General features: G+C 35.9%; 1 protein-coding gene across 1 annotated transcript in view; it reads right to left on the reverse strand.

Moving 5' to 3' along the window:
- LOC108545006 (vacuolar protein sorting-associated protein VTA1 homolog) overlaps positions 1 to 21,595 on the reverse strand; it is a 42,537-nt gene extending 20,942 nt beyond the window's left edge. The window contains 4 exon segments of the mRNA XM_017896415.1: positions 20,718 to 20,812; positions 20,882 to 21,227; positions 21,229 to 21,324; positions 21,326 to 21,595. Coding sequence (XP_017751904.1) covers positions 20,718 to 20,812; positions 20,882 to 21,227; positions 21,229 to 21,324; positions 21,326 to 21,595 — 807 coding nt within the window.
- Between the last annotated feature and the right edge of the window lie 4,766 nt (positions 21,596 to 26,361).

Here is a 26,361-nt window from a genome sequence, read left to right on the forward strand (position 1 = left end):
AAAAAAAAAAAAAAAAAAAAAAAAAAAAAAAAAGCATGTACGGATTAAAGAATAGCTTTCCCACTGCCGCTTGAGCACAACTTGGCATGAGAGATTACTAATACAAAATGGCCTGTCACTAGGAGTTGGGCACTTCTGAGTAAAGCGCCCTGACATTTAAGTTCCTAAAGCTTCAGCTGAGTCTGTCTCTGACTGAGGGTTAAATCCTGCCTTGAGTTTATTTAATCTCTTCTTCAAGCAAAGGAGAGAGGAAATTGAGGCCTGGAAAAGTCGAATAATTTGCCCAAATGTATACAGTTATAAAGGGATGGAGCTAAGATGCCAACTTGTGTCCTTTAGACTCTAGCACCAAGGTGTTCAGCTCCTCTAGGTTCTGTCTGAAGATTTCATTACTGTTTGCAAAGGAATGTTACACACTCAGCAAGGAAAGAAAAATTACACCTGGTTAACACTGGAACTTTTAAGAAATCTTAAAAATTGATGGACCAGAAATGGTCCAGATGATAATAACATAATATGATGAATGAAGAAAATTTCTTGTTGAGGAGAAACTAAAATCTCAGTATATTTATAATTATATTCATCATTCAATGTGAAAGGATAAGAAGAACTCATAAATAGCTTGAGCTTTTAAATGAAAGGATTTGGTAAATAGGGAACTATTCACACAACTGTAGATAAGTAGAACAAAGGGGAAAGTCTTGATGCCTTGAAGAGATGAGTCCAGAACAAGGAAAATAAGTGCCCCTTTACTCTTTGAAGTAGTGGGAGGTAAAATAATGCAATATGTTATCCTTAGAAAGAGGTTTTTAAAATGTTTTCATTGGAGGTTTAGGAATTTCAAGACATTCCTGGACACTGCCTCCCCACCTTAGACACATCTCCACCTATATCATATATTCTAGACAGAAAATTTTAAAAGGAAATATAGAAGTAAAAGCAGATTATGTTTATAGAGCAGCCCCAGGAATTGTGTCCTACAGGTACAAGTAAGGAAAAATAATAACAATCTGGTGCTAGGGATTTATTGATACATGTGGAACTAACTAAAATCAAATCAACAAAGGTTTTTCTTACACAAATAAATCCCCTGCCTGGGTACATATGTAATGGACTCATGGTGCTCTTAGAAAATCTATCTTCAAATCAATCAGAATCAACAATAGTTCATGAGTCAGAAACTCTATGATGAGACACATGTTTTGAGTTTAGAATTTAGATGATTGGAAAAATTTTAGAAATTGTTATTTTTCTAATACCTTATCAAGTTTGAAAGACATGTTCCAACACTCGGTGTTTTGGATCAACTGCAATAATTCAAATGAATGTCATTATTTCATTCTTTCAAACAAATCTGGAAGTTATATTTTGTGAGTAAAGAATAAGACAATTTTTGTTTGTCCTTCAGTTTGCTCTGGGCTAACATTAGAGAAAGAGACATTAAGTTGTCACTGGTCATAATAAAAACAGAAATGCTAGTACAGAGGATGGATGTAATGCAAGCTCAAAAAATGTTAACCAAACAAGTAAGTGAATGGGTGAATTGAATAAATCCTACAAAGAGAAAAAAAGTATGGATCCTGCCTTGAAATTATCTGTGAACTTTTAGCAACTGTGCAATGTATCGCTTCATCAACCCTAATTCTTGACCTATGAACTTTCTATTATGAGACGTGGAGTGGTTTTTAGGCTGCTTTGAAGAAGCCTAGGGCTCCTGAGAAAATTTTTAAGGGATTTCATATACAATTATTCTGAATGAAGATTTAAACTTTCCAAGGAATTCATAATTGTTTTTTAATGTTTCATATATTTGTTATTCTAAATAAAATTTCAACATAAAATATTTCTAATGTTTTTATAAATGACAATCACCACAAGATCCTTGAATACATGAAACTGCTTGAGTGTCTTTTTAAGGGGTCACAGAAGGAGTTTGCAAGGAGAATAAAAGTAAGATGTTAACAAGTAGGAGCTTAACTAGTTTAACCAACACAAGTGCTAAGGAGATCTCATTTATCTTCATTTTTATTGAACTTTTATTTTAAATTCAAGGGTACACAGGACTGAAGCATGTTGGAACTGCAAGGATTTACAATGATAATATAGGTTACCTCCGATTAAATGTATTCAACAGTTTGATAATGATGCAGCTCAGTTTTCTGTGAACACCCTGTAAGCATGGCAACACAGAATGCTGACAATACCTTCTTAACAATTGTAAATTGAAGAAGATTATGAAGGAAAATAGTACTTTGAGAACTCTAAACGCTCCATTATCTCCCAAAATATCCTGGTCATTGAGTTAAACTGCATGTTTTTATCTCTTGCAATCATTTGTTTGATAATTGCCATGGTCCTTAATATTCTCAAAAATTATTCATCCATAACCCAATTTCCTGAGCCTTTGACTATAAAAGATCCTGACACAGAATTAGGCACAGGACAACTGCTATACCAGAACCAAAACATTGTATTTACTTAACGCCAAATACTGATTCCAAAATCAGAACGTTTTCCTGAGAAATTGAAAGCTAAAATCAGGAAATTGCATAACTTTGATGACTCTGTAAGCTTGTTAATACTCTGATTTTTTTATGTTATGAAAAAAATTAAAAATATGAATTTTCATTACATTGGGAGGAAGGGGAAAGAAATCTTCCCTTTCTTTGTTCTTTAACTTTTGTTTTAATTTCAGAGATACATGTGCAGTTTTGTTACACAGGTAAACTTGTGTCATGGGAGTTTGTTGTACAGATTATTTCATCACCCAGGTGTTAAGCCTAATACCCATTAGTTATTTTTCCTGATCCTCTTTCTCCTCTGACACTCTACCCTCAAGTAGGCCTCAGTGTGTGTTGTTCCCCTCTATGTGTCCATGTGTTCTCATAATTTAGCTCCCACTTATCAGTGAGAACATGAGGTATTTGATTTTCTGTGCCTGTGTTAATTTGCTAAGAATAATGGCCTCCAGCTTCATCCATGTCCCTGCAAAGGACATGATCTTGTTCTTTTTTATGTTTGCATAGTATTCTGTGGTGTAAATATACCACATTTTCTTTATACAGTCTATCATTGATGAGCATTTAGGTTGATTCCATGTCTTTGCTATTTTGAATCGTGTTGTAATGAATGTAAACATGTATGTGTCTTTACAAGAGAATGATTTACATTCCTTTGGGTATATACCCAGTAATGGGATTTCTGGGTCAAATGGTATTTCTATCTTTAGGTCTTTGAGGAATCACCATACAGTCTTTCACAATGGCTGAACTAATTTACACTCCCACAAACAGTGTATAAGTGTTGCTTTTTCTCCTCAATCTGGCCAGCATCTGTTATTTTGTGACTTTTTATAATAGGCAGTCTGACTGGTGTGAGATGGTATCTCATTGTGGTTTTGATTTGCATTTCTCTAATGATCAGTGACGTTGAGCTTTTTTTCATATGATTGTTGTTTGCCTGCATGTCTTCTTTTGAGAAGTGTCTGTTCATGTCCTTTGCCCACTTTTGAAGGGTTTTTTTTTTCTTGTACATTTCTTTAAATTCCCTATGGATGCTGAATATTAGACCTTTGTCATATGCATAATTTGAAAAAATTTTCTCCCATTCTGTCAGTTATCTGTTCACACATTTGTTATTTCCTATACTGTGAAGAAGTTCTTTAGCTTGATTAGATCCCATTTGTCAATTTTTGCTTTTGTTGCAGTTGCTTTTGGTGTCTTTGTCATAAAATCTTCACCAATTCCTATGTCCAGAATGGTATTGCCTGGGTAGAAGACCCTATTTTTATGCAAGACTGGAAGGCCTGAAGACTTTAGATTGGCAAAAAAAAAAAAATTTTTTTTTTTTTTTTTTTTTTTTTTTTTTTTTTTTTTTTTTTTTTTGAGACGGACTCTGGCTCTGCCGCCCAGGCTGGATTGCGGTGGCCGGATCTCAGCTCACTGCAAGCTCCGCCTCCCAGGTTCATGCCATTCTCCTGCCTCAGCCTCCCAAGTAGCTGGGACTACAGGCGCCCGCCTCGTCGCCCGGCTAGTTTTTTGTATTCTTTAGTAGAGATGGGGTTTCACCGTATTAGCCAGGGTGGTCTCGATCTCCTGACCTTGTGATGCGCCCGTCTCGGCCTCCCAAAGTGCTAGGATTACAGGCTTGAGCCACCGCGCCCGGCCTATTTCGTTTTATCTTCCAAATTCATGGACTTTGAGTGCTGTACAATGATGTTCTGAAGCCTGAAGTAGTAACTAAAGATTATTGGGATGGGTTTGAGTATGATGTGTCCAATCAAACTAGAATAACTATTTCTGAAGAGAGAGAGAAAGGGAGACAGAGACAGTCACAGAGACACAGAGAGAAAGAAAGAAAGAAAGAGATAAAGATACTAAAGGTTTCATATTATGACTCTATTATCGTAACCGTGTGTGAACATAAATTGCCTTTTGAATAGTGAGGGGCCTGCCGAGAATTAGGTTGAGGAGTGAGAGGCATTTTTCCCCCACACATGCCGTGGTTCTGATAACATTCAGCTTTTAGTAAAGCAAGACAAATTAATTCACATTATGAGTAAATCCTCTGTAGAATTTTTGTTTCAAAAAATGTAATCATATTTTCATTTTTATAGAAAACAATGCTAGTTAATGCCTTGTGGATTCCATGAGACTATAGGCAGAATACCGTGAAGAACACTATAATAACTTGTAATTTAAGATTTATTGGGCACAGAAAATATGTTTCACACTGCCAACTGGCAGAATTAGATGAACCTTTTGCTTAGAGGAGTTACAAAATAAGAGCAGTGCACATTGTTAGAGAAAGGACCTAAATGTTCATAGCTTAGTACGTTAATTGTCCAAGTGGAAAATAGCTCACATTATTCCTTGAGTTCTGTGTTTTAAATTTAAAAAAATCTATTATGAATGTTATGTTAATCTTAGCAACAGCACATGTTAGATAATTATGAAGTAAGACTTACATTAGTTAAGAATTGACAAACTGCCTCAGATAGTAGTAACTATTCAGTAAACACTGATTAAATACATGTTTAAATTAAATAATACAATTTTGATTACTTATTTTTGCTTAGCATTCTACTTAGACAGTTAATCTACCACACAAAATTTCAAAATTAAAAATGACCCAATTTACATAATTGTCTTATTGACTGCCCCCTAGTGATTGTAAAACAAAACTTAATTATCTTATTAAGAGAAAGATGACCCCACCTTTTAACTAAAGTTATCGTTTTTTTCATCGGGGTTATTTTGTAACCCTTCTAAGCACATTTTGCTGAAATGTACAAAAGTTTTCTGGCCAATACTTCTATGTGGAGAATATACTGCATACAATATGAGTGTGTACAGAAAGTGAAGGTAGAGAATATGTGAGCAATTAATGAAAGTGAATGGCTGTTTAAATTCCATTTTAAATACAAAGTTTATTAAGAAAATACTATAAACTGAGAATCATATTACACACTGAGGATCCAAGCTGTCGTGAAATACAAATCAATGGCAGTAAAACAGTGAGCAAACTAAGTCGCTCTGGAAAGAGGATACTTAAGCTCTCTAAAAATTATGGTTTTGAGGTTAGAGGATGTGAGAAAGAGATAAGGTTACTCACCTCCCCGATACTGGTATAAAATTAATAATTTTCAAAAGATTTACTTTATAATTATGTATACTTTCACTAATCTGTATGAAGGCTTCTAGCTTCATTTTTTGTTTATTGGCAGAATTCTTTCCAACATTGTAAAATATTTAAAACAAAAGAAAATGGAAAGAACTTTATAAATACCTTATACCCACCACCTGGATTCTATGTGACTTACTTTATCTTATACCAAGCAAAGTATTCATTTTCTATATATTTACTCATCAGCTTTTAAAATGCAGTTGAAAGTAAATTGAAAACAACACTACATTTTCTCATAAATACTTAACATTTATGTCATTAAATAGACACTTCATTTGTTCGTAGTATTTTTATTCAAAGCAAAATAGATTGAAATGCATAGGTACGTATTTTCTGAGTTTAGCCAATCTTTCTGAAGATAGAGAACATCAAGATCACCTCCAAAACTGTTCCCTTCCTTTCCCAATAAATTCCTACACTCATACTCAGAGAAAATGGATGGTTCTGATTTTTTTCCAGCATAGATTAGTATTGCCTGTTTTAGCTTATCATTAAAACTGAATTACAGATATAAATTTTTTGGATGTATGGCATGATTCCCTAAAGGTAATACTGTCAAGACTCATTAATGTCATTGCTCGTATCAGCAGGTACTACCTTTTCTTATTGCTAAGAAACTTTTCCAGCCAGCGCGGTGGCTCAAGCTTGTAATCCCAGCACTTTGGGAGGCCGAGTCAGGTGGATGATGAGGTCAGGAGATCAGGACCATCCTGGCCAACATGGCAAAACCCCGTTTTTACTAAAATACAAAAAATTAGCTGGGTGTGGTGGTATGTGCCTGTAGTCCCAGCTACTGGGAAAGTGAGTCAGGGGAATCACTTGAACCAGGAGGCAGAGATCGCAGTAAGCTGAGATCACACCACTGCACTCCAACCCCGCGACAGAGCGAGACTCCGTCTCAAACAAAACAAAACAAAAGTTTCCATTTTATGAGTATACCAAAGCTAGTTGTGATGTTGACAGACAAATGTCTGTGGGTCTCTTGGATTTCTGCACAAATACAGCAAGTGAGGCATTAACTGCTCTTTGATCTAGGCTATTTTTACAAGATGTTTGTATAGCACACAGCCTTGGAACATAGAGATAATATTTTTCTCCAGAGCAAAGAGCAAGCTTACTGTCAATTATAAAAGATCCAAGTTCCCTAAGCTCAAGGTTCCTATCCCATATGCAACTCATTGTCTGTGCACGTATCATTTAGTCCTGTTCACATCACCTTCTGAGAAGCCATGGGAAAATGTTGCCACTCCAGCTACTGCGATTGCTGTGAGTAAAAACACATTATTGTTCTATGACCCAGAGTCTACTATCTCCTACCAGCATCCATGAACTACTTTGTTATTTGTAAGTAAAGTAAGATCTCAGACCTTTCAAAGATTTTGACAAGCGGTAGACTTTGATATTCCCACCAGCAATATATGAGAGCTCTAGTTATGCCACAAGCTGGCCAATATTCAATGTTTTCAGTTTTTAGATTTTATCTATCCTAGTAAGTATTTGGTGGTATTTGACTTTGATTTCCATTTGTATTTATTCAATAAATGATGAGGATAAAGACTCTTAGGTATTTTTTGGGCATTCATAAATTTTAATAAAGCTTCTGTCCGGGTATTTCGCCCATCTTTTATTGTTTTATTTTATTTATGAAAACAAAAAATGAAGTATAGGTATAGACATAGATTGTGGATGTATGTTTTGTTCAATATATGTTTTGTTGATTTGTTTTCTACAAATTGTGCCTTGCCTATTCACTTTCTTAAGGGTATATTTTGATCAACAAAGGTATTAATTTTGATATTTAGTGTATCTTTTTCCTTTATAAACTATATTAAGAAAAAAGAAACTTCTGCCTGCCACCAGTACACAAAATAACCTCCGATTCTTGCATTTAAAAGATGCTATCTATTTAATTGAAACTTTTACTTTGAGATAATTGAAAATTCACATGCCCTTGTAAGAAATAAAACAGTGTGACCCCCTGTACCCTTTACCTAGTTTTCCTCAATGATAACATTTTGCAATACTATAGTAAAATATCACAACCGGGACATTGATAATGGCACAGTCAAGATACAAAACGTTTCCATCATCACAAGGATTCCTTATGTTGCTCTTTTATAGTCGCCCTCACCTCTCTCCCACCTCCATTCCTTCCGAAACCCCAGACAACCAGTAATCTATTTTCCATTTTTATAACTTTGCATTTTAAAGAGTATCATATAAATGAAATCATAGAGTAAGCAACCTTTTGGGATTGGCTTTTTCAACTTATGTAATTCTCTGGAGATTCCTGGGTGTATTGTTTGTTCTTTCTTATTGCAGAGTAGTATTTCGTGATATGGTAGGACCATATTTGTTTAACCATTCACTCTGAAAAACATCTGGGTTGTTGCCAGTTTTAGACATGACTAGTAAATCTACAAGTTTTTGTGAGGATATAAGTTTTTATTTCCCTGGGTTACATACCCTAGAGTATAATTGTTGAGTCATATAGTAGTTGCATGTTGAGTTTTCTCTAAGAAACAAGCAAACTACTTTTCCAGAATGGCTGGACCATTTCGCATTCCCACCAACAATGCATGAGTGGTCCAGTTTCTCTACATCTTCTCCGGCATTTGCGTTGTTGCTATTAAAAAAAAAAAAAAAAAAAAAAAAAAATTACTCATTCTGAATGCTGTGCAAGTGTTCTTTCTAAAAGGTAATTTGATTTTTTACACTACTCAATTCTGTTAACATGTGCTGTTTTTAATTGTATCATCTATACTTGGGGTATATAACATGAGGTTTTGATATATATAGTGAAATAATTGCTACAGTCAAGCAAATTAACATTTATTTACCATAGTTACCTATTTTATGGTAAAAGCCCCTAAAATCTACTTTCTTGGCAAATTTTCGTTAAGCAATATTGTTAACTACAGTCCTCAGAGTCCACAAATTGCATGTTTGTACCCTTTGACCTTTATCACCCCATTTCCTTCCCCTCCTTGTGCCTAGTAACCAAAATTCTACTCTCTGTTTCTATGTATTTGACTTTTTAAATATACTTTCAGCCATGAGCTTGAGTATGTGTCAGTTTTGTCATATTAACATGATATGTGGGAGAATTCAAAAAAAGAGAAAGTTATATGAAAATTAAAATCCATCAGAAAACTTAAACTTCCCAAGTGTTCTCCATTTTTCCTCTGTAGCATTTTCAGTTTGTAATTATATATTTATTACATGACTGTGTGAAATTAGGTCATTTATTTTCTTCCCTTTTATACTGAACTTCCCCAGTAGAGAGCAAGAATCCTGGTTCCTGCCTTGTGCCCTGCTGTATGGCTTGTGTCTGGTATATAAGAACACCTGATAGAAATTAATAAACAATTACTGAATGTTAATATGCTTCCTAAATATGTTAATTTCTTGAATATAAAATTATTCCATAGATTATCTTAAGTAGTCGTTATGTAAATAATTGTTTAAAAACTGTGTCAGTGAGCATTATATAATGTTTAAACTTTGCAAAGTGCATTAGCTTAATTCATTTTTATTACATATACAACAATTGGAAAGGCCTGAGTTAACTCCTACTAGTTTTTACCTATCAGAGAAAATTCTATTCTTATTCAAAGTGGGGCTTTTTCCTTTAAAACATTTCTAAATTTTAAAACTTAAAAAATCTGACCTCCAATACAAATAAAAAGTTCTTTTCATAATTATATGCAATAGCTCTGATAGAAACATATAGGACTTGTTCAATATTCTTTGCTTCAGACACATTACACATGAAGCTTCCCAAGAGAGAACTTAAATTTATTCTTAAAATTCCCCAATAGAAAAGATGGAGCTATCTTTGTTTTACTCTCCCGTCTTAATATATGATCCGTGGTACATACTTGATTTTGTCAGTTCCCTGTTTACATTTTCTTGCCCTATTGCACTGCAGCTCTTGCCAGCATGCATATATTTTGCNAAAGTGGGGCTTTTTCCTTTAAAACATTTCTAAATTTTAAAACTTAAAAAATCTGACCTCCAATACAAATAAAAGTTCTTTTCATAATTATATGCAATAGCTCTGATAGAAACATATAGGACTTGTTCAATATTCTTTGCTTCAGACACATTACACATGAAGCTTCCCAAGAGAGAACTTAAATTTATTCTTAAAATTCCCCAATAGAAAAGATGGAGCTATCTTTGTTTTACTCTCCCGTCTTAATATATGATCCGTGGTACATACTTGATTTTGTCAGTTCCCTGTTTACATTTTCTTGCCCTATTGCACTGTAGCTCTTGCCAGCATGCATATATTTTGCCTGAGAGCTATCCTGGCCGGCAATGTCTTCTTGCCATCTATATTGCAGTCTAGAAGTGCCAGAGAATGAATGCCTCTCCAAGTGTAGATCTCTAACAAAGACTAACAGCAGTTGATTTAGGAACATCACAGTTCCCTTATGTCTTCATTGGGATAACTCTGAAGCATGTGCCCTATCCTGACTTCCAGAGTTCTTCCAGTGGTGTTGAGCTCTACTAACCAACCATACCACTTGCTTTAAAGTGAGTGCTTTGTTAGTTGCCTTCATTCCGCAATCCTCTGCTGCTGTTTTTGAGAATCACACCCAAAATAAATTACATCTTAATCTTTGTCTCAGCCTGTTTTGGAGGAACACAAACTAACATACAAATTCACATTTGAAGAAATAAAACTGAATTGGAGTTATTACTTTCACTCCAAATATCCCTAATTCTGAGGAGTGTAATGCAGTGACTTTAATAAGGGAGCCAGTACAAATAGAAAACAGTTGTTTCCATCCCCTTCCCTGCTATCCTATTAAAACCACTTTGTCAATTCATCCCTCTCTCTGCATTAAAGCTTATGAGAGTCCCATATCTTTTATCTTCACCTTGACGTTTAATAAATAGTTTCATATTCAACTATTAAAGGCTACAATTTTTGTAGCCCCACATAGAGGCTGATCAGTCTCAGAAATCTGCACTGGAGAAAGAGGTAGGGTTTCTTTCTTTCCTATTTATCTACTTTACTCATCTTCTGTTCCTCCCACTCCTCCACTCTCTCTGCTGTCTCCAGCTCTTCAAGGTTGAAACAGGGAAAGAGAAAAAAGAATCAAATGGGATGTTAGACTGGAATGTTATAATCTGAAATGGTGTAACTGACGCCACAGGACCAATTCTTCCGCTCCTTGGAGTACGATGGGCTCCTCAGAAATCCAACTGCACCTCCTGCTTCAGACCTTACTCATCACTCTTGCCTATGGTGATAATACAGTCTCCCACTGCCAGTTTAAAAGTTTTGCTCATTCCATCCTTTGCCTTTCCTTCTGCATCCGACAGTACAGACCAGCCTCTTTCAACCAGGTTCATCTTTCCTCACCAGGAAGCCCTTTGGGGTGTGATCATTTTCCAAACAATCGAAGGCCAGATAGCTTCTAGAGTTCCAAGAGACCTCTGGAAATAGTACCCTTGGTTTGGGATGAGCAGAAATAGAATTCACTTTCATCAAAAGCCTCTTGGCTCTTCTTTCTATAAGGTCCACTACAGGCAGCTCAGCCTATTGGCATGGGACTTTTTTTTTTTTTTTTTTTTTTTTTGGACAGAGTCTCGCTCTGTCGCCCAGGTTGGAGTGCAGTGGAGCAATCTCGGATCACTGCAAGCTCCGCCTCCCGGGTTCACGCCATTCTCCTGCCTCAGCTTCCCAAGTAGCTGGGACTACAGGCACCGCCATCAAGCCTGGCTAATTTTCGGATTTTTTTTTTTAGTAGAGACGGGGTTTCACGGTGTTAGCCAGGATGGTCTCTGTCTCCTGACCTCGTGACCCTCCTGCCTCGACCTCCCAAAGTGCTGGGATTACAGGCATGAGCCACCGCGCCCCACTGGCATCGGACTTCTACAAGTGCAAGTCAACACAAAATCCTATGCCCCTGACTGTAGGGAGGGCAAATTCTCTGAAGTTCTCTGCCCACCGGCTTGCTCCAGGTTAGTCTTCTTGTTGGCAGGAAGCACACCCACACTCTGTCAGAAAATTTTTATAGCCTCCTAACTTGGCTCAAGGTATGGAGAAGAAAGGAGAAATCTACAGCTTTTCTCACAGAAACCTATCCTCATGGTCTTTCCATTATTGCTCTTCTTTTTTCTCCTAGTATTGGCTTGAGGCAGGTCATAGACAAATGCTTATCTGTCTTTTGGGGCAATCCCTTAGCATGTTCTGCACAGCTGGCCTGGCAACTCGCTTTCAAATTAATGGGTATTTAACATCCTCTCTTTGATCTCTGTAGCTCCAGGTGAAATTCCGAGACAGCAGGAAGAGTTCTACTTTGACATTCTGCAACAATTCGAATTCACATACTAAATTAAAAAAAAAAAAATTATTTATTAGGTTTTACTACATTCCAAACTTTGGGCCATATCTTGACCGACCATACGTTATCAAGTTAGAATTGTCTTTTAAAATACATCATCGGATAGCTTTTTATCATTGACACAAGTTAGGAACTCAGTTTACATGTATTTTCCATGAAACTATTATTTTTTTAAGCATTGGGACCAACCTATAAGAATATACTGGTAAAGTATGTCTAAGAAAATGCCTGGGCATTTTCTGATTTTTTTTTTTTTAAAGTTAGAAATGTCTTATTATAAAATATATTGTGAGTCCTAAAATGACAAAAAGAAATATTCATGTCATATTCTGAAACTCACATTACTCACATTAGATTTATAAATTCAACACTAAATATCATTTTAAGTCTTCCACTACTTTTATATATTTTCTACTTTTAATTATGAATAAATATTAAAGGCATACACAATTTATTTTTAGATATAAAATTAGCTAGATCAGAATATAGCAGCTGTGTTTTAAGAAATCTTCAAAGGGCTAATATTCTTGGAGCTAATTTTGCATTAGACCGATTAGTAACACCTGTTAATTGATTTGGCAACTATTTAATAATTACTCCAAAACTGGATAAAACTGTGGGCTAGCTCACTACTAGTTTACTTTGTGGTTTCCAGTATCAATAATACATTTTCAAAAATGTTCACATTTTGTTTAAAGCTGAAAGATTGATCTGACTTGTGGTTGCAAAGATACTGAATCCAGAGGTATAGTGTTTATGTGCTGATATTAAGAATAATGATTTTTATAGAAACTCATAAGTAAAGATACATGCATTGTCTCTTTTTCTCTTATCTCAAGTTGTGAAGCAAAGCCCTTCTTAAATCAGAAGGCTATTTAGGACATTCATCTTACTGAAAGTCAAAATGATTATTTGCCCATGTGGGATATTGCTTTCTGATAAATAAACATGGGCTTCAGAGATTTATAGAATTAGATATGGCTCTTGATAGTGTAATTTTCCCCCATTTCTCTTTAAATTTATAATTCCTTGAGATGTTAAAAAATCATCAATTAATTTTAACTAGTCATTTGCAGTAATATGGGAATTTATGGCATTTTTCTATAGTAAAGGCTAAAATTGGCCTTTCAATTGTAGATGTTAAATAGTCCTTTAAAATTTCATATTTATGTATTATTATTTTAGTGAGTAAAAATGGTTAAATGAATTTGCTTGAAAATAAATTTTATGTATTCTCTGTCAATGGCTTTTCTGTGTTTACAAATAGAAAGTTGCCTTTTCTCAAAGTCAGGTGGTATACTGAACCTGAATTCTAAGAGTCACGCTGTGTTCTTTCTCACTTCTATCATCAGCAGTAAGGATCTGCAATTAGAACTTATCTGACCATCTGGGTAGCAGATGAGGCACACAAACACTTCTGATTGCTCTTAACTACGTTATCAACTTTGCATGATATCAGCAACATTATTTTGTTTCTAGCAAAACCTTACAAAAATAAGTGAAATAGCTTACATTATTATTGTCTCACATTTAAGGTGTTCTAGCATTCTCAGGCCAATACATAATGAGCAAGAAGAGAAAATGAAAAATCAGTGGTATGGTTTGCTGTGTACCCATCCAAATTTCATCTTGAACTGTAGTTCCCATAGTCCGCACGTGTTGTCAGAGGGACCCAGTGGGAGATAATTGAATCATGGGGGCAGTTACCCCCATGGTGTTCTCATGATAGTGAGTTCTCAGAACATCTGATGGTTTCATAAGGGGTTTTTGCCACTTTGCTCGGTACTTCTTCCTGTCGGACGTGAAGAAGGTGCCTTGCTTCCTCTTTGCCTTCTGCCATGATTGTAAGTTTCCTGAGGCCTCCCCAGGCCTGGGGAACTGTGAGTCAATTAAATATCTTTCCTTTATAATTTACCCATTCTCAGGTATGTATTTATTAGGAGGGTGAGAACAGACTAATACAGTAAATTGGCACTGGGTAGTACAGTGCTGCTTTAAAGATACCCAAAAATGTGGAAGTAACTTTAGAACTGGGTAACAGGCAGAGAGGTTGGAACAGTTTGGAGGGCTTAGAGGAAGACAGGAAGATGTGGGGACATTTGGAACTTCCTAAACTTGTTTAACAGCTTTGACCAAAATGCTGATAGTGATGTGGACAATGAAGTCCAGGCTGAGGTGGTCTAAGATGTACATGAAGAACTTCTTGGAAGCGAGCAAAGATGACTTTTGTTATGCTTTACCAAAGAGACTGGTGGCATTTTACCTTGCCCTAGAGATCTGTGGAATTTTGAACTTGAGAGAGGTAATTTAGTGTATCTGGCAGAAGAAATTTCTAAGTGGCAAATCATTCAAGAGGAAACAGAGCATAAAAGTTGGGAAAATTTGCAGCCTGATGATGCAATAGAAAAGAAAAACCTATTATCTGGGGAGAAATTCAAGCCCACTGCAGAAACTTGCATAAGTAATGAGGAGTCAAATGTTAATCACCAAGATAATGGAAAAAATGTCTCTGGACATGTCTGAGACCTCTGCGGCAGCCCCTCCCCTTATAGGCCTAGAGACCTAGGAGGAAAAAATGGTTTTGTGCATCAAGTGCAGGGCCTTGCTGTTTTGTGCCCTGCATCTCAGCTGTGGCTAAAAAGGGCCAACATACAGCTCAGGCTGTTGCTTCAGAGGGTGCAAGTCCCAAACCTTGGTGGCTTGCATGTGGTGTTGGGCCCGAGGGTACACAGAGGTCAAGAATTGAGATTTGGGAACCTCTGTCTAGATTTCAGAGGATGTATGGAAATGCATGGATGTCCAGGCAGAAGTGTGCGCTGAAATGGAGCCCTCATGGAGAATCTCTGCTAGATCAATACAGAAAGGAAATGTGGGATCAGAACCCCCACACTGGGTCCCCACTGAGGTACTGAATAATGAAGCTGTGAGGAGAGGGCCACCATGCTCCAGGCCTCAGAATGGTAGATCCACCAACAGTTTGCACCATGCACCTGTAAAAGCCAAAGACTCAATGCCAGTCTGTGACACCAGCCAGGAGAGGGTATGTACCCTGCAAAAGCACAGGGGTGGAGCTGCTCAAAACCATAGGAATACCTCTTGCATCAGCCTCATCTGGATGTGAGACATGGAGTCAAAGGGGATCATTCTGGAACTTTAAGGTTTAATGACTGCACTGTTGGATTTTAGATTTGCATGGTACCTGTAGCCCCTTTGTTTTGGCCAATTACTCCCATTTGGAATGGATATCTTTGCCCAGTGCCTGTACCCCCATTGTATGTAGGAAGTAACTAACTTTCTTTTCATTTTATAGGCTCATAGGTGGAAGGGACTTGTCTTGTCTCAGATGTATCTTTGGACTTGGACTTTTGGGTTAATGCTGGAATGAGTTAAGGCTTTGAGGGACTGCTAGAAGGGCATGATTGTGTTTTGAAATGTGAGGACATGAGATTTGGGAGGGGCTGGGGAAGAATGATTTGGTTTTCCTGTGTCACCACCCAAATCTCATCTTGAATGGTAGTTCACATAATCCGTATGTGTTGGGGTGAGGGCTGGTGAGAGGTAATTGAATCATGGGGCAGTTATCCTCATGCTGTTCTTGTGACAGTGAGTTCTCACAAGATCTGATGGTTTCATAAGGGGCTTTCCCCCTTTGCTCAGCAATTCTCTTTCTTGCCTCCTTGTGAAGAAGGTGCTTTGCATCCCTTTTGCCTCCTGCCATGATTGTAAGCTTCCTGAGGACTCCCTACCCATGCTGAAATGTGAGTCAATTAAACCTCTTTTCTTTATATGTTACTCAGTCTCAGATATGTCTTTATTAGCAGCATGAGAACAGACTAATACAATCAGTAAGCGAAAATGGAAAATCAACAAGGTTTCTCTGCAGGGACTGAAAAAGGAGGATCAATTTAGCCTTTGGTAGCCTGGGTCTGAGCAGCATGGCAAGAGAAGGAGGAGGAGTATGAAGTGTAGCATATGATGTTAGGCATCTACTTCACTGCCTTTTTAAAAAATTAAGTAAAAATTTAAAAGAAGTCTTCAGTAAGGCTTATATTAATTTTTTAAGACTTTTGTCATTAAAAAAAATTTTTTTATGAGGCAAGGTCTTACTATGTTGCCTAGACTAGTCTCAAACTCCTGGGCTCAAGCAATCCTTCTGTCTCAGCCTTCCAAAGTGCTGGGATTACAGACATGATCTACCATGCCCAGTGAAGATTTTTGTAATATAATTGATATTTTATTTGGATGTGTCAGGCATTAGTGACAGTCAAACAATGTGCAGGATACATATTAAATTCTAACAGAATTAAAGTTTCTGCTCTTATTATCTAGTATACAGCTTAAAGAACTATCAGAAGGGACCAAGCCCATTTTTGTCTTACCTATAATTAACATTTTGTTGACGTTTGTAAAGGTGCCATTCAAGGAAAGTTGCTTGCCTACTTGGCTTCTTCATATTTGGGGTTCATGTTTACAGTTATTTCTCATCACACACTCACACTGGATTTTGTGCTATTTTGTTTAGTAACATATATTTACTTTCTATTTGGCAATACAGAGTACCATAAATTTACTGGCTAAACCTCGCCATCCCCCACAATCCACACACAAATTTATTATCTTACAGTATTAGAGGTCAGAAGTTCAACAGAAATCTTGCCAGGCTAAAATCAAGTTATTTGCTGGGCAGAGTTCCTTTCAGGAGGCTCTAAGGGAAAGTTTTTTTCTTTCCTTTTCCAGCTTCTACAGAGCCCTTATTTCTTGGCTCATGGCCTTTCCTTCATATGCAAAGCCAGCAATGTTTGGCTAAGTCATTATGTCACATCTCTCTGAACTACTCTTCTGCCCTCCTCTTTTTCCACTTTTAAATTTATGTGATCATATTGGACCCACCTGGTAATTCAGTGTAATCTGCCCATCTCAAGTTGAGCCCATTAGAAATGTTTATTGCATGTGCAATCTTAATTTTCTTTTGCCATGTAGGGTAACATAATTCACAGGTTCTGGGGATTAGAGTGTGGATACCTTTGGAAGGTCATTATTCTGCCTACCAACTCCTATACCTGCCAACCGATTAGGTTTCGCTGTGAATAATAAAGACTAAAAATAATAATGACTTAAATAAAACAAGTTTATTTTTCTATCACATAAATGTCCTAATACAATGATTAGCATGTTTGTATTATAGATGTTGAAACTAACACTAATAACTTCAATGAATCATATGAATTATGGATATTATAAAAATATGAGTTTATTTTCATTTTAGCAAAAGTGCAAAATTCTAAAATAGGTTTATTTTATGTATATATGAAGTTATTACAACCAGTCATTTTATTAAGTTTGTAAAAAAAAAAAAAAAAAAAAAAAAAACCCAGTAACAACAAAAAACTGAGTTCCAAAGGGAGACAGGAAGAGCAAAAGCAAAGATCACTTTTCAATCATTTGCATGAACATCACATAGCAACTTGCAGTGATACCAATGACAAAAACGTGTTTATTAGGAGGTTTAAAAAAGGTAATGAGATTTCTTGGCTATTTAAAATGTTTATGAGAAACTGAAGCCCTGAAAATACCCTAGTGGACAGGAACAATAAACTAATTATTGGAAGGTGACATTTAATAGGGATAATGTGATTTTAAAAATATGAAGGGACAGTATAAGGACATAGTATTTTAATAGAAACATCTGTTTAATTTTCTTAAGCTGGTAGGAAACACAGGATGTGATAGTAATGTACTAGCCAGATGCTAATTACAACCTAATTTTAATGAATAGCATCATATAGAGAATATTCCTTAAAAAATGTGGGGAGTGTGGCACTCTGGGCTGTTCCTTCTATACCTGAATATAAAGTACAATTCTGGACGCAGTTACAAGAAGGGCACATTTAAGCTGAAACATTTCCAGAAGAGAATAAACCTGAGAATGAAAAGCCTGACACTGTGCCAGTTCTGAAATCAGAACTGTGTGTCTTGTGGAGATAAACATATAGGGAATGTGATAGCCGTCTTAAAATATCTACAGAATATCAGATAAAGAACATTTAGACCTGATCCATGTAGTCTCAAGGGACAGTTCTCAGACCAAAGTGAAAATTTTTGGTTTAATTTAAACTCAATACTTTTCTAATAACTAGAGATTTGAGGAAGTAGAATAGACTACATCAATGGGAAGTGGATGATCCATCACAAGATTGTCCCTGCACAAACTAAGAATTTATTTCCAGAAACACTTTCAGAGAAGACTTAGGGCTAATCCTCAGATGTCCTCTAAGCTTCCTTGACCAATCCCTCCTATATTAGTACTGAGGAAAGCACGAATGCTACACTAACATATGGCATTCTTATTCTTTCTTTTTCTTTTTGATATTCTATTTCTTAGAGTTTGTTACATTATTTTAACTAGTATACTAGAAATAGAATTTTGCACATTTTATTTAGCCAATAAAAATGAAGTATATTTTGTTTATTACCGGTGTTAGGGCGTATGGTAAAGAACATATAGCATTGAACTCAGAACTTCAAATACAATTCTGTAAGCATGATAACAAGAATTATCTTCACAGTTATCTGAAGGATTTCCTTCTTTATCTGATATGACAGTAACTAAGACTGACAATTTGGATAACCCATGGACACCCCCAAAATTATGGGAAAAATGAAGCCCTAAAACTTAGGAATACATTTTGGGACCAGTAGGATAGGGGTTTTATCTATTTTGTTTGAGTAGGTACAGCTATAAAACACTAGCTTATATTAGGTCAATGCTTCCACCAAGAAAAAAATTTGAAATCTAGAAAACATGCATACAACCCTCACAACATCACAACCAACAACAACAAACAACATATAAGCTGTTTCAAGGCAGTGAAAAGAAACAATGATATTTAAGTGGCCAGGACCCCAGGAAGAAGGGAAATACATCATGGCAAGTCCCAAATTGTCTGACACTTTCCCATCCAAGCATTTTCAACCAAGCAGAAAAACAGTGGCTCAGTGATTTCTGCAGTCTCATAAGGCTGAGTAGGCAAAAATTGAAGTTTAGGGTTACCAAGGCAGCCATCACATTAAAAGTAAAGATCCAACAGAAAGTAATCTGTAGAAGTATAAGTCTGATATTTTGTGCATTTTGTTTTCCCTCAAAGCATTCTACTGATCCCTAAAGTGTGCACCAGATGTTAAGAACTTAAGCAGAAATTGATGTATAAAAGTCTAAAAAATAAATCAGGGACTTCAGTAGTCCCAAATGGATGAAGAGACAAAAATTGGAGCTTATTGCCTTTCAAAGAAAATAGGCACTGGTAATCAAACCTAGACTTTCAATTGATTGGTACTCTAAGGACCACACTCTGTAAGTAAGAAAAAACAAAAATAGAGAAGCCTTAAAAAATAAACGACAACCAAACTGAAGCATAGTCTTTAATCAACTCAATCTCTGACTGAATTAAGGTGATTTTTTTAAATCAATGTAACTGTTTTCCAAAGAAACCTAAATCTCCTCTAAATAAGATTGGCATCATTCAAAGGCTAAATTGCTTTTTTTTAATGCACGATGTCTGAAATTTTATTTTAAAACACACAAGCTGTGCTAAGAGAGCAGACCAAATAGATGAAAATCAAGATGAAAAAAACCAAAGAACGTAAAACTGAAATCGATCTATAGGCTATTCAGATACTAGGATATTAGACACTATGCAAATGTGATATCAATATATTAATGGCTAAAATGATAAAGGTACAGTGAAAAGTATGATTCAAGCATTATAAAAATAGAAGACAAGGTGGAAAGTTATACCTGAAATGTATAATCCACAAAGAAGAATTAAATAGGAATATTAGAACTGAAAAACATCATAAATGAAGTTAAGAAATCAATAAAGTGTTTAACAGCATTCTAATTAGATAGCAGTTGGAAAAATCCAAACTAAATCAAGGGGAGTAAAAGGGTACAAATACAGAACTGTGCATCAGAACCAAGTAAAACAAAATTATTTTTACCATGTGTGTAATTTGTATTCAGAAAAATCAAAACAATATTTGAAAATATAGTGACCACAACTTTTCCAAGCTAAAAAACATTAAGCCACAGATGAAAGAAGCTCTATGTCCTGCATAAAAAGATAAATAAAATTAAAATCACACATAATAATATCATTCAAAAGCTTCTAAAAGATAAACAATTGGAAGGAAGAAAGAAAATAAAGATAAGAAAGGAAAGGGTCACATTCTATAAGTAAGAACAAACAAAAATATAGAAGCCTTATAAAATAAACAACAACAGAACTGAAGCACAGTCTTTAATCAACTCAATCTCTGACTGGATTAAGGTGATTTTACCTTCAAAGGAGAAACAACACTGACAGTGGACTTTTAAACAAAAATGACTGTGGCCAGAAGAAAATGGAATGATATATCTAAAGAGGTGAAGACAAATAAAATAACCCAGAAAAAAATACTTGTCATAAGAAAAGCTAAATAAAGACATTTTCAAGTGAATAAAAACTGTGCTAATTCATTATTTGCAATATGCCATGTGAAACTTGTGAGGTTCAGGTAAAATAATGTCTACAGGAAATTTTATACCTTAAATGCATATGTTAGAAAGTAAGAACACTTTTTTAAATCTCTATTTTTATACTTGTTTATGTATTTCCAGAAGTTTTTATTCACAGAACAAATGACACCTTCATATGACAAGGCACTGCCAGCCTAATTGCTGTATTTCTGATCACTAACAAAGTCCTCTCGTGTTAGATGGATATCCCTTTGGGAAACTACTAAAAATGTGGGCTCAATTGCTGAATTGTCTTTGGAGTAGATTAGATTTGTTACAACTGTATTGTGATGTGCTTCTACTGATGTATTAGCTGGAGTGTGTGCACTGGGAGGAATCTGTATTCTAATATAGCTTCTTTGTGGCATGTGGCTTGGGTCATAAGTTGAAGATGGTGGCTGACATGGCTCGGTGGACAGATAGGTTGCTTCAGCATCTTCATTTTCTGCAATATTGTTGTCTTCTTCAATTCCAACAGATACTAGTTGAGGCAGCTCCCTATTCTTTAAACCAATATGAGTATATTTTGCCTTTTACCTTACATACTTTCTGTGTTTCACATTTTCATCAATGAGTTGTCCAAATATTATTATGACATCTATTTAAAACTGTGGAGTATAAACAGGGCTTGATCATCTTGTGAAATCACCCAGCATGATCTTCATTGTCTGAATATAAAAACATTTTCTAAGTACAATTCTCCAAATGGGCAGGACCAAGTATTTTCTTGCTTAATAGCTTCGTTATCACCCAGCTGTTTCATAAGCATTTCTAACTGATCCTTTAGCTTTGATAAAAATGTACAACACTCAGGAGTTTTACTATCAGTCTTCATTTTGGTTTGCATTGCATAGAAACAACAGCAAGAGAGCACCACAGGGTCCTGTTTGTCATGCTCCTGAGCTGTTCTCATATGATGCTGTATGCTCTTAAACTGGGGAGGAAGTGGGGAAAGTAGAGCAATCATGAAGATCTCTATTCCAGGAGTTATCATTTCCTCTGCAGATCACATTTTTATGAATAAAAATAAAAATAAGTTATTGGAATGAATAAGTGATATAGCAAAGATTCTGAATTCAGCCAATATAAAGATCCATTTTACTTTTATATACTGACAGTTAGAAAATGTGATTAAGAAAAGATACCTTTACTATGACATGATACACGAAATTTAAGATATGTAGTCCAAAATTACAAAATGTTTTGGAAACATTAGAAATAAATGTAAGACCTTAAACTATATTATCAACATGGATGGAAAATAATATATTAAAGGCATTACTTTTCCTCAAATTGTTCTATTGATCAATTTGATAGGTTGATCCTACAATGTATATGGAATTGAATGCTCTAAGAGTAGCCAAGATGATTTGAAGACAAAGAATCAGATTAGAAACACTGCACATCTAAACATCAAGAAGTGCCAGTGACTGATACAAGTTGATATTATGAAAAGATAGACAAATACACAAATGGAGGTGACTAGAGCAATAGTTGGCAAACCATGACCTGTGATCTGGATTCTGCTTTTGTAAATAAAGTTTTATTGGAATGGAACTATAACCATTCATTGACATATTGTCTGTGGTTGCTTTTTCATTACAATGGATAAGTTGAGTAATTGTGACAGAGAACATATGATGCACACTGCTTGAAATATTTAATATATGTTCCTTCAGAAAGTTTGCCTGCCATGGGCTAGAGAGTTTAAAAACATACTTGAGTGCATGTTACCACTTGGCCTATGACAAACGTAACACTGCCTGTGAGGAAAGTAAGATCTTTTCAATAAATTGTACCAGGTCATACAGAAATGCTTAGAGAAAATGTAACTCTTGACTCACTCTTCACATCACATCCAAAAACTAATTCCAAGATTAGTTCAGATACAAATGTAAAAGGTCAAATTTATGTAATAAATTTATAAATTAATGAGATCAGAATATATTTACAACCTTGTGGTAAACAAAGAGTTCTTAAAAAAGGAAACACTGAGAAGGAGCTATGAGTTTCTCTAAAGCAATAGTAGGCATCATTTTCAGACAAAAAAGACACTAGATTGTCTTTCAAACAACCTTGAGCCTGATCTGCCTGAAAACTGATAGCATTTAGAACAACTTTTAAATGTGAATGAATAAGATATCCTCTTCCCTTCCATATCCCCTCCCCTTCCATTGTACTCAAAAGGTATAAGTTCAGGAAGGATGAAAAGGGCTCCTAATCACTATTATCAGTGATAAAAAATTTGTTCAATAATATGCCTGAGTTATACTATCTTGGGTGTTCTTTATTATAGACTATATATTCTGAGCGAAGAAAAGACTGGAAATAATTTTGGCAAATCACTTGAAAGAATACATATTTCATTTCACTCCAAACAAGAGAACCCATCTGGGGTATTTAATGGAACTGTTTACAGCCTACCTGAAAATCTTAAATTTGATTTTCAGCATCCCCATTTAGTTTTATCACACCATTTGCACTGCCTACTAATTCTAAGCTGTGTGGAAGATTGTGTAAAATCCCAGTTTGTCCCTCCCTGTTGGTAACACCTTTATTCAACTATTTTAAAGCTGAGTAGCAAGTGCTGGTATTTTTTACATCACATAGAGCCAGTCTTTTCTGAAGGCAGGTGGAAAACTATTTAAATGATATGAATATAGGGATTATTAGAAGGCTACCTAAAACAAATCTTTAAACTTCTATCAGGTGTCAGCAAACTGTTTTCTGTAAACAGCCAGATAGTAAATATTTTAGGCTTTGCAGGCCGTATAATATTTGTAGCAGCCATTCAACAATGCTGTGTTCATGTAAAAGCAGCCATAGTAGTCATAAGTAAACAAATGGGCATTACCATGTTCCTTTTTTTTTTTTTCTTTTTAATTTTATGGCTTTCTTATCTTTTTTTTTTTTTATATACTGTTAAGTTCTAGGGTACATGTCATAACATGCGGTTTGTTACATATTATACTTATGCCATGTTGGGTGTGCTGCACCCATCAACTTCGTCAGCAACCCATCAATTCATCATTTATATCATGTATAACTCCCAAGTGCAATCCCATCCCTCCTCCCCCCTCCCATGATAGGCCCGCAGTGTGTGATGTTCCCCTTCCGAGCCGCAAGTGATGCTCATTGTTCAGTTCGCCACCTATGAGTGATGAACAGCCGGTGTTTGTTTTCTCGCTTGTGATAGTTGCCTAAGAATGATGGTTTCCAGGCTGCATCCATGCCCTACAAAGGACGCCAAACTCATCCTTTTTTATGCGCATAGTATTCCATGGTGTATATGTGGCCACATTTTCTTAAGCCAGTCCTGTCACAGATGACATTTGGTTGATTCCAAGTCTTTGGCTATTGTGAATAGTGCGCAATAAAGCATACGTGTGGGCATGTGTCTTTGTAAGTAGAAAATTTTATTAACCCTTTGGGTATATACCCAGTAGTGGATGGCTGGGGTCCATTGGTAACATTTAGTTCAGATCCTTGAGAAATTGCCATACTGTTTCGCCATAATGTTGAACAGTTTACAATCCCACCCACGTGTAAAAGGTTCCTATTTCTACTCTCCCACATCCTCTCCCCAGCACCCTGGTGTTCCTGACTTCTTAATGATTGCCATTCTACAATGTGTGAGATGGTATCTCATTGTGGTTTTGATTTGGCATTTATCTGGATGGCGAGTGGAGATGAGCATTTTTTCCCCATGTGTCTGTTTGGTCTGTATGAATTGTCTTCTTTTACAGAGCTATAGACTACCATGTTCCTTTATTCACAAAGGTGGGTGTCTGGCATATTTTGGGCAGTGGTCCATATTTGCCCAATGCCTTTACTAGGTCAATCCTGAAATTCTATCCTTCCCTTATTTTAAGATAGTGACCCTTCTTATAATATAAGGGCAACTCTATATACTACCAACTAACATGTATAATTTTGTAGAAATTGTCTTTCAAATACAAAATGGGTTTCAAAAGAACAAAAGTAAAAGCACTGAGAGACCTAGGCATAAATGAAGCCAATGCCAATATTTAGCACAAATTATTAGGAAAATGTATTTTTACAAATATTGACCAGGAACAGAAGGCAAACCTTAGTGAAGTAAGAGTTTTTCTGGCGTCCATGTCAACTCATTCATTAAGTCACTTACTCTTCAACAAAACATTATTGACCACTTACTATGTCAAGGGACACTTTATGCTAGGCGCTAAGGATAGGGCACTAAATACATGTCAGCCATGATCCAGGCCTTAACAAAGTTTTCAGTCTAGTAGGAAATACAGACACCAGGTAGCTAATTAAAAGTGTAATTAAAGCTGCCCAAGAGAAGTAGAAATACTGTAAAAGCATATGATAGAAAATCTTATGTAGAAGGCAGGAATAGGATGGGGTGGAGGTGCTGAGAAAATATTTCTGAGTGAGTAATGCTTAAGCCATAATATTAAGTCAGATTTGGCCAGGAGTGGACTGAGGTTGAGAGGGGTAAGAGTTTTCAGGGCTTCAGGCTTGGATTTGCTGTCCATACTCTAAGGTCATACCTTTCACATTTGTATTTAATTATGACACTGAGGATAACCTTATTTCACTTAGTAAAACAGAACAAGTATTTTCCGACTGTGGCTACTAGGTGAGCATCTCAGATGCCTTAGAACAGAAATAAGGATTTATCCAACCTCCTTGGATGAGTTCTCCTGCGCTCTTGGCCAAAATTTAACCTTGCTTCATCTTTGACCTGCATCTATTTATCAAATATAATTATTTCACTGATATTAAATCAAAGAGCATGAAAAAATTTTAGCCAGGAAAAATTTTATATTTAGAGATGAACACCCATTTGACGAAAGAGAGAGAGAGAGAGAGCAGAGCGGAGGGAGGGTGGGAGGAAGAAAAGAAGGAAGAAATAAGAAAACAAATGGTCTTGGTATAGAGAGATCCTGACAAGTGACTAATAGCAGAAAAATATCTTCAAGTTTATTTCTAAAGAGGTTTAAACTGAAAATGCCACCCAAAAGGCATTTGGAGAATTGTTTTGTGAGTAAATGTCATATCTGTAAGAAAAAAAAAAAAAGACTAATAGACTCTCTGAACTGTAACAGCTTGACGCAGTAAAATATACAGTCAATTTTTATAAGACTTATTCATAGTGCAATGGGTAAAGCTTTTGTCACTAAACCAAAGTGTCCCTGATAAAAATTGTACTTGTTTTTTATGTTACAATATTTAATACTCTGTACATTGTGGGTGATACACTACAGGTTTACAAGACTTGGGTCAAGAGAACCGGTACAACCCTGAGGCTTACTTTATGATCCTATCTGACATTTTCATTCAAGAGCTATGTCTGCAACTTCAGCAAACTGTGTAACATAAAAGAACAGATACATTCATACAATTGTCATCTCTTTAATCCCACATCTTTATGACTGTGAGGGTCACAGAGGACCAGTGGTCCTAAGGTACCAGATATGATATCAAACCTCTTGGAAAACAGTCTCCTGGAGGAATTTCCACCTTTCCGATCCAGTAGACTGGACCCTAATACATCAGGGCAATTATTTTCTAAATAGAATATTAGTGCATCACTCGTAGGGGAAAATCATTGATGAGATAATTAATGTAGTTTTGATATCATAAGTAAGAAATGTACATTGAAGAACTGTTTATTTGTAGAAGCCAAGACACTGAGGTGAGTATTTCAAATTAAGTTATTTTTGTGCATGGACCACATAAAGGGCAATAAGCACTCAGAGAGATGGTTGACTC

Source organism: Rhinopithecus bieti, unplaced genomic scaffold (assembly GCF_001698545.2).
Source record: "Rhinopithecus bieti isolate Rb0 unplaced genomic scaffold, ASM169854v2 scaffold_27185, whole genome shotgun sequence".
Taxonomy (NCBI): Eukaryota; Metazoa; Chordata; class Mammalia; order Primates; family Cercopithecidae; genus Rhinopithecus; species Rhinopithecus bieti.